This window comes from Sorex araneus, chromosome 1, assembly GCF_027595985.1.
Source record: "Sorex araneus isolate mSorAra2 chromosome 1, mSorAra2.pri, whole genome shotgun sequence".
Classification (NCBI taxonomy): Eukaryota; Metazoa; Chordata; class Mammalia; order Eulipotyphla; family Soricidae; genus Sorex; species Sorex araneus.
In genome coordinates, this window is record NC_073302.1 from 23,169,595 (window position 1) to 23,179,719 (window position 10,125).

The 10,125-nt window shown below is 43.9% G+C and overlaps 1 protein-coding gene across 1 annotated transcript in view; it reads right to left on the reverse strand.

The window, feature by feature from the left end:
• UGCG (UDP-glucose ceramide glucosyltransferase) overlaps window positions 1–4,577 on the reverse strand; it is a 44,874-nt gene extending 40,297 nt beyond the window's left edge. Inside the window, exon 1 of the mRNA XM_004600301.3 lies at window positions 4,037–4,577. Within this exon, the coding sequence (XP_004600358.1) occupies window positions 4,037–4,134 (98 nt within the window). The 5' untranslated portion in view covers window positions 4,135–4,577. The remainder of the gene's footprint in view (window positions 1–4,036) is intronic.
• Window positions 4,578–10,125: the final 5,548 nt, after the last annotated feature.

Here is a 10,125-nt window from a genome sequence, read left to right on the forward strand (position 1 = left end):
ACTGAGCACAAAACAACCTCTAAAACCAATTCTAGATCTGTTTCAAGTTTAAGAGTATAAACATTCCCCAAAAATAACTGTCTGCACTCTTGGGCTATATCATATTATTACTTTTTATTAAAGATATATGCCTTTATAATAATTATAGAGAAAAAGAAGGAAATACATCATAATCCTATTGGAAAGAAGCAAATTTTCTCCAAGCAGACCTATACATTAAACTATTACAACTAAGAAATAAAATAATTTAGGACCAGAAAAATAGTACAAGAGGAATTCCAGCACCACATATGGTCCCTTGAGAAATGCCAGGGTTCACTCCTGTAATAGTCCCTGAGAACTGCTGGGTGTAGGCCCCAAAACAAACAAACAAAAAAAAACTGAATTACATTAAATCATTTAGTCTTGGAGAAAAGGATGCTAATGCTCTATAAGTAAAAATGTACATAAAAGCAAAAAGAGTTTATAAAAGATAAGGAGGGGCTGCCCTTACCAGTAACTGGGTAAAAGAGGTAAGACATTTTCATTATAATTGTCCCTCAGGGTCCCCAATGGACACCAAAATCAACCGATGCTCCAGTTCGTTATATAAATTGGCACTTGTAAAAAAGGGCATAATTTTGACTAAGGCATAGTCCATGCATACTTTCAAAACTCTCTAGAGGGGCCAGAGTGATACAGCACAGCAGGCAGGGCATTTGCCGTGCACATGCCCGACACAGGTTTGATCCCCAGCATCCCATCTGGTCTCCCCTGCACTGCCAGGAGTAATTCCTGAGTGCAGAGCCAGGAGTAACCCCTGAGCATTGCTGGGTGTGACCCAAAAAGCAAAAAACAACAACAAAAAAACTCTTTAGATTACTTATAATACCCAATACAATGTAAATACTATGGAAATAGATACATAGATTTGTGAAACCAAGTCTGTTTATATTCTATACAGAAGCACACACAAATCACCTTCATAGTTAAATGTGTAAATGAGGACTCCTTTGGCAAATGAGTAATTCAAACAGTATTTACTGATAGAATTTGTTTGTTTGTTTTTGGGCCACACCTGCTGGAGCTAAGGGATGAGTCTTGGCTCTGCTCAGGGATCATTCCTGGCAGGCTCAGGGGATTGTATGGAGTGCCAGGGATTAAGCCCAGGTCCATGGCATGCAAGCCAAATGCCTTACCCCTTGGACTATCTCTCTAGTCCCAGCAGTTACTGATACAACTGGTAGATCAACAGCACTGGATCTGAAACACATCCATGTACACAGGGAACAGGGGAAAAAATGTCTCTATTATAGATTGTATTTCAAAACTGAAGAATAATCAAATAATCAGTCAATGAATGATTTGGGGACAAGTGCCAAACTAATTAGGCAGAATTAAAATTAAGGCCCCTAAATCTCATGTAACGAAAATAAAATGAGTTGTAAAGGTTAAGAAAATTCAAAATACTTAAAGGAAACATACCATATAAATGGGGGGCTGAAGAGATATAAATTTTATCTTTTAACTTTTTTAATGCCAGAAAACATCTAGAAAATAAAGATAACAGATATACTTTCTGTTGAATGTACGTACAGAGTTTAGGAACAGAAAATAGACTTGGAAAGAAATAGGTTTAACTGCCTATCAATGCAGCAATAAATTGTAGCTCACACATGAGCTTGTAATTTATAAGTATGTATGTGTAAGCGATATTGGAAGTAATAATTTTAGGAAGAATAGAAAAAAGCCTGAGAGTAAGTAGAATGGGCCTATGAAATTGTTACCACTACTATGAAATCAATACAACCTTCCCAGAGGGCTATATGTAGCAAAATTTGCAACGCCTGTCCTCCTTAAGAAATGTGTATTTTCACAAAGGGGGCATTTTCCAAAGACATATGCCTAAAAATGTCAGTGTTGTTTGTAATCTTAAAGCATTGAAAACTATCTAAATGCCCATCAATAAAACAATGAACACATGTGAGTACTTCAAATGAAAATGTCAGACATCAGATAAAATGATGTAGCAATCATACATTGACATGAAAAAATTTTCTTCCATGTAATTATTCCTTGACATGAAAATACCACATCAACAGGGGTCCTTGTGTTCTTCAATCCTATTTCCAGCACCTAGAACAGTGCCTTGTAGAGAAAGGCTTCCCAGAAAATATTAAGACTAAATTTTGCTTGGGGTTTAGAGGGGTGGGTACACTGGTGAAGGGAAGGTCACACTGGTGGTGGGACTGGTGTTGGAGCAATAAATACCTGAAAGAACCGTATTACAAACAGCTGTAATGTAAATTATGGTGTTTAAATAAAGTTTCAGACGTTGAAATGAATGAATTTTTAAAGCAGGTTACAAAACAACAATCACAATAGTCTTTCTAATCAATAATCATAATATTCATTATGTGCATGCACACTCTCCAACACACACAGACACACACACACACAAAACCAAAAGTATTCCAATAATTTGACAAGGTATATGGGGTTTTGGTGTATGTTTAACCTTATTCCTCTGCATTACTGAAATTCTTTATACAGCATTTATTTTATAATTGTTGTGGTTGGGGGGAAAAGCAACAAGACATCTTAAAAACTCATACACAGAAGACAAAGTCTAGGTCAGGTTCAGCGACTAAACTCACAAACTGCAAAATCCAAGAGGTCAATAATAGTCTAGCAGCAAGTCTTCTTTTATCCTCCAAGTACTAGGGTTATGTTTTGTACTATGGAACATCCTTCTCCAGCACCAGGAAATGCCACACTCTACTAATAAAATACAGCATTTCCAGAGGAAAAAGCCCTCTACTCTACCAACCTCTTTCCTCTCCTCTACCTACCCAGTTCTAGGTGGTGGTAAAGATGTGCCTCCCCCACCACAAACTAAAAGCTAGTGTGAGCGGAGCGGAGGGGAGGGGAGGGGAGGGGAGGGGAGGGGAGGAGAGGGGAGAGGAGGGGAGAAGTGGGGAGGGGTGCCGCACTAGCTCAGTGGTAGAACACTTGCCTTCCATGTGTGAGGCCCACACCTGATTTCCAGCACCAGAGGAAAAAAAAACAAAACAATGCAAAGCCCTAAGAATCCTCATCAATATAACAAGCTCTACTCAGTCTTTTCACTTATTTGCAAAGGCCATTTCATTATAAGGACACTGAAACTATTCAAACCAGTCACATACTTGTTTAATTCACCCCTGCAACTTATTTTATTCACGGCGTTATCACTGTGTGCAAGGTTATTCATAAGTCATTAGCACTGCCTGAAATTATTGGAATTTTATTTATTCTCTTTCCCCTCTAGAATGGAAGCTCTATGAGGCCAGGAATCCTGTCCTGCTCCGGCCGTACTGTGTCCCCAAGTGAATGGCATCTGGTAGGCCTCAAGAAGAATTTGTTAAATAAATGATGAAGAGATGGGGGAGGAGGGGCGCGACACATTTAACCAAGAAGACAACCAGCAGGAATTGGGGAGTAGCGGCGGGGATGGGGGGTAGAATCACACACTGAGGCGTAGAAGCTGCCAGGACGCAGCAGCAAGGCTCTAAGGCCAGCTGGGAGGTGTGACAGGCATTTTTCAAGGTGCTTCACACTTAAGTATAAGGACACGGAGCTCTTCCCAGAAGACAATCCCAGAGAGGTCTCCAGGTGGCTTCTGCAGCTCCCGGGGGAGTGAAAACGATCATCCCCATCATAAAAATGTGGTCCGGGTCGGGAGCAAAAGGAAAACAATACACCGTACATCCCGGCCCAGATGCACGCGAATCCCCAACCCAGTCCAGTGAAGAAGCGACCTTCCAGCCTGCACGCTCCAGCCAGGGGCTCCGCAGCCAGCCTCACCCGCCACTTTCCCTTCCCGAGGACCACCCCGCACCCCCCGCACCAGCTGGTCCAGGGGGGGGAGAGAATAAGGGGCACATCCTAAGATAATGCCTCCCTCCTCCCGCCCCGCGAGCCCCATCCCCTCGGAAGCGCCATCCCTGCCCCCTTCCCTTCTGATGGCGAGGCCCCAAACCCCGCCACGGGGTGCTCTGGGGGGCCCCTCACTCACGTGTAGATGATGGCCATGAAATGCATCAGCCACAGCACCAAGAAGAGGATGAACCCGAAGACGGCCATTCCCTCCAGGGCCAGGTCCAGCAGCGCCATCCCCCGGCCCGGCCCGGCCCGCTCCGGCCACCGCCGCGGAGAGCGCTCCCACCGGAGGACGACAGGGTGGGCGCCCGGCGCGGGGGCGCAGAAGGGGAGAGGAAGGAGGGGGGGAGAGGAAGGGGCGGAGGAGGGTGGGGACGGAAGGGGCGGGCAGGGCCTGCGCGCCCCCGCCCGCGCGCCTCCGCCCGCGCGCACCGGCCCGGGGCGCGTTCGCGGTGGCAGCCTCTGCGGTGGCCGGGCTCCGTGGTCAGAGGGCGGCCGGGGCCTCCCGCGCGCCCGCTGGTCTCGGTGCACCCTCGCAGCCGCCGGCCCGACCCCGCACGCCCGCGCCGCCCCGCGCCGCCCCGCGCCGCTCCGCGCCCTGCTTCTGCCGCCGCGGCTCCGCACACTAATCGAAACCGGCGGCGGGAGCCCGGACTCCCCGGCGCGCCCCGCCCCGCCCCCGCCCTCCGGCTCCGCGGCGCCCGCCCGCCCGCCCCCACCCCCCAGCAGGGGCGGTGCGCGCCCCTCCGCCCCGCCCGCGCGCCCGCGCGCCCGTGCGTCACCGTGGCCGGCGCGCCTCCGGCCAGCCGCTCGGGCCGGACGCCGGCTTGGGCTTTCCCCGCGCTCCCGGCTAGGGCCGCCGCGGGCCCTTTGCCACCGGGTGCGGGCGCCCCAGGCGGCCGGCGTTCCTCCTGCTCTGGGGCAGGTCGCCCCGCGCCGCGGCGGCGTCCGGGGACCCCGCGGCCGGTGCGCGCGCTGCTTCTCCCTTGGGGTGGCTCCGGCGTCCCGGGGCGTCCCGTGGCGTCCCCAGGCAACTGGCCGTGATCGGTTCTCGCCGGTCGGTTTGTGGCCGTGCTGCGTCCGCAGTGTCTCCTCTGCCCGGCCCCTGCTCGGGCGACTTAGGGCCTCCTCCGGGCCACAGTTCCCGCCCCGGGGTGCCCACTTGCCTTCCTGCCCGTTTGCTGCTGGGGAGCCCGGTCACAGCCGTCCCGAGAGTCCGTGCCTCTTCGGCACAGATCGCTAAGCACCTTAGGGCCCCCGTGCAATAGGTGAGAAGTCAAACTCGGAATGGGAAGAATCGGTTCCGATGAAAGTCACATGAGAGTAATGACTTGACTATGGTTTGGTGGTGGGAGTGTGACGGGGTCAGGAGGGGAATCGCTCACGAATCGTCCTGACGGTGTTTGGGGGACCCTTATGCGATGGATCTTACCCGGGTTGGCCACGTGCAGAGCAAGCTTTTTACCCACCATACAATCTCTCCGGCCCCTAGTGGCTGTTAAGATGTGGCGAGCCCGCGCTGAGATGTACGTCCATCCACTAGATGCCTAAGAACAACCTGGTACATTTTAAATTGATGTTATGTTAGGGCAGTATTTTGGATGCATTTAGGTTAAATCAATTATTGCATTGATTTGACTTATTGTAATTGGTTTTACCTTTTAAACGGGGTTTGGTGCTAGAAATTTTCTGTCTTACACTTGAATAGCCCCGCTGAAAAGGGGTGATATTTTGGCTATGAAGGTAACTTGGTATTTATCTTCATCTAAAATCGGTCCAGGAGATGTTTTAATCCCAGTACTAAATGGGTCTGTTTGTTTCTTTAGCCTAGATGAGTTTAGATTGGTTCTCAATTGTTTTATGCTTCGACGCTGTTTATTATTTCAAGTGATTTCTTCTTAAGAAATCCTTGACCTTCCTGGAGAGATTTAAGAGTTGAATTCCATTTTGAAAAGAAGTTTATCTTAGCATTGCTTGCTTAGTATAGTTAATACTGAGTAAATGAGCTACCTCAATCTACAATTAAATGATGCACTACTCTCAGAATAGTGTTTGTATTGTGACCCAGTCTTGGAAAGTGAGAGAGAGATACTTAGAAACCAAATTCTCATTTTTGAGAGTTATGTCTGATAAATTAGTTACAGTAGAGTATTATACTAAAATTGAAATAACATTGCTAATGGAAAACTAAGAATGTCACTAATGTAGCTAAGCATTTCTAAAATACACTTTTGGAAAACTAGCACATTTTAACTTTTCTGAAGAGGAAATGCATTGCAATCAAGGGAATATTACAATAGATTGAAGGATGTATTTTCATTATGTAAAATAATGATGCATTTTGCAACTAAAGTTCTCTAAATTTAATGAACTTCATAAAAGTCAGTTTAAGCATTTTTAAAGTCTCATTTCCAAAATATTCTATCTGAAACTTAGGACAAAGTTTCTTCTACATGATTGGCTGAGCTGGAGACAACTCAGGAGGCTGAAAGCTTGCTTTGTGTTTGTGAGATCTGGGCCTAGCACCAAACCCCATTGGTGCTAGGTGCCACAGTGACCTCAAGCACAAGTCAGGAGTATCCCCCTGCACCACGGGATGTGGCTCCCAAATCACAAAAATACATGGTGGATCATATAGTAAAGATTTATTTAGCTTTGCAATAACTACCAAATTATTTTCTGAAGTGATTTAAAACTCCATTTATTAGAAAAAAATATTCTACATTTTCCATCACTGATCAACTACTTTGTCAAGTAGAAAAGATTATGTTTTTTATTGAAAGTCAATAATGTAAAAAGCCAGATTGTTTTAAAACCACACTTTTCAGTCTGAAGGAATAGTGCAAATAGATGAATGCAGTGATCTTCAACTATGGACTCATGGGTTGGTGCCAGTTTGCAGATGTTAAAAGGCTACCCTGTGGTAGAGAGCACTTGCTCTGCAAGCCTATGGAAATGAGTTCAAATTCCAATGTCTGGAGTGCATTGAGCATTGACCCCAGCAACTTTGCTCTGTGAGCCTGGTTGTTCTGTAGTCTGTGATCCCTAGAACAACACACAATTTTCAATTACAGTGCAGCCAGTTATGTGCACATACCACAAAAAGGCAGGTGACCCCTCCCCCCAATACACACACCCAGCAAGCACCAGAAGTAGAAAAATGTTCAGTTGACACAGCCAGAAGTGCAACTCTTGGTAGATGCATATGTTAGCACTGCAACCAGGACCTGGGTTCCTCAACTACTTGTGCAAGCACCAGGACCAAGAGCGTCGCAGCATAACTAAGGTGGGACCCTCCACCAGCCCTCCCTTCCACGGCTGAATGTGGGAGCACCACAGCCATGAATCACATCATCATCATCATCATCATCACAACAACAATGAAAGAAGTGTTAGGAAATTTAAAAGAAATTTTTTTTAAAAAAATTAAATAAAACACTTCATTTCTCAAAACCAAACACTCGTATTTGTATGTGTAAATTTCTAACAGTATTTCCCCTCTCCCAGTGTCCGTGTCATGTTTTAAAGTCTATGGAAAAATCTCACCAAACTTTCTGGGTTTTGGGAAAGGAGACAATTCAAGTAAAGCTGTCCCATTACTGAAAATGTCATTGTTTCGAAGTGTAATGCAAACTTTTAAATACAGCTATGTGGGGCACACTATAACTGTAAGTACTGTGAGATTATACTCACACACTATAGACACACTATAACTAAGCCAACAGTGAGATTGCTTTGTTTCTCTGCAATAACTTGTCTACCTGTGCTCTACCAACCTTCTATTCTTATCTTTTTCAAGACTTAAGGCTTGAATCATTGCTGTTTCATTTCACTTCTAGCTTGATATCTGCTATTGTTACTTGGGTTTGGGTCAAGCAGAAAATGTGTTCCAACCGCTTGGTTTGAACCAGACACTTTGAATTCCTTTCTTATTAAGGTTTCCCAAACTAAAATATCGACAGCATCAAGTGATAGCCAAGCTTGGGTTTTATTTGCCTCTCAAAATATCACTGCTTAAAAATGTATGAATTCAATATATACTAAATGGTACTGGACTAGAAGCCCTTAATTTGGTGGAACTTGTTTCTAAGAAAGAAGGATCCGAGATAAACAAATAATGTTAACTACCAAGAATGTTATCAGCAGGGGCTGGAAAGATAGCACAGTGGGTAGGGTGTTTGCCTTGCACGTGGCCGACCTGGGTTCGATTCCCAGCATCCCATATGGTCCCCTGAGCATCGCCAGGGGTAATTCCTGAGTGCAGAGCCATGAGTAATCACTGTGCATTTCCAGGTGTGACCCAAAAGGCAAAAAGAAAAAAAAAAAAAAAGAATGTTATCAGCAGCCAGGGTCTATAGCACTTCAAGTAAGAAGAAACAGACTTTACAGTATCTAAGATTACTATATCTTATATTAGCCTGTTTTAGAATCAGACTTGTACAAATAAAAGTTTAACTAGGCTCATTCACATAAAACAGAAAAGGTCATTTATCTGATATTCTCAATTAAAACAAATATGTTCACTCTACAGATTGTTTCACCTTTCTCTGGTCTCACTTTTCATATTATTGTTCACACAAAATCCTGCACATGGATTTTTACAGAAGCTTTATTTACAATTGCCAGAACTTGGAAACAACCAAGATGTCCTTCCCTAGATGAATGGCAAAATACACTGTGACACTTCAGACAATGGACTACCACTCAGTGTCTAAAAATGGGCTATCAACACATTTTTTAAAAAATAGAGGAAGCTTACAGGCATATAGCTAAAGAAAAGAGTCAGTCTGGGAGACCACATACTAAATGATTCTGTTTTGGAAAAGGGCAAAACGATGGAAACAAGGAAAAAGATCACTAGTTACCAAATGGGAGAGGAGAGGGAGAGACAAATAGGCAGAACAGGAAGGATTTTCAGGTCAATGAAACTATTCTACTGGAGATTATAGAGGTGAACACATATATTGTGTTAATTATCAAAACCCATAGATAGTGCAGTACTAATTATGAATTCTAATGTCATCTATGGATTTTGACAATAATAATGTGTCAGGTGGACTGGAGCAATAGCACAGTGGGCAGGGCATTTGTCTTGCACACAGCCAACCCAGGTTCGATTCCTCTGTCCCTCTCGGAGAGCCCGGCAAGCTACTGAGAGTATCCTGCCCGCACAGCAGAGCCTGGCAAGCTCCCTGTATTCGATATGCCAAAAACAGTAACAACTATTCTCACAATGGAGACCTTACTGGTGCCCGCTCTGGCAATATAGATGAACAATGGGACGACAGTGCTATAGTGCTAATGTGTCAAGATAGGCTCATGAGGCCACTCTGATGCAGGATGTTGATGGGCTAAGTTATCTGTGTTGGGCAGAAGGTATATGGGAACTTTCCACACACTCTGCTCAAATCAGCTGTAAACCTAAAACCGCTTTTACTTTTACTTTTGAAAATGTTAGTGAATACGCCACTCAAAATATTATTGGAAAGATTGAGTGAATTAAGTGAGACAAAGACAAACTAATGTGGCATCAGATTCCTAGGGTTTTGCACCTTTGGTGCTAATTTAAATTTAAATAAATTTATTGAACAAATAAATGTAAAATGTCCATTGAGAAAAAAATTTGTTCGACCTTCTGTGTTTGAAAATTTTTAATATCTCTTAATTTAATATTTTAATTTAAAATAAAATGTTTTAATTAAAAATAATTATTCAAATTATTTTTCCTTTGTGTAATAGAAGTATTCATGAGCAACCATATACTTCCTTCCTGCATTATACAGATGAGACCACAGAGTTAAGAGCATATATATATTTGTTCACTTAATCATAAGCTAGAGTTCTGTTCCAAAGTCTATCCACTCCTTGACATACTCACTATGTGATTATTGGACATATTGTTATCTTTATAATTGTTATAGTCTGTCATGTAAAGCCTTAAAGATCACAGTTCAGTCCCATATGATTGGTGCATTGTTACTTTTTTAAAGATAGGTTTACTTTACTTTTCAGCTCAGTAAATTTTTTCATTAAAAGGTGATTCAATTGGGTAGGTGTGAAATTTTGAAAACTGGACACCGATGGGAAATCTGAGGTGCCAATGTCAAAAGAAGCAATGTTAGTTCTTGTCCTTTTCTTTCCCAGAGCTTAAAGTTACTAGAAAAACACTTGTACTTAATAAGCATAGAAACTTATGTTAGTTTTGTTACTCATGGAATGGTAACT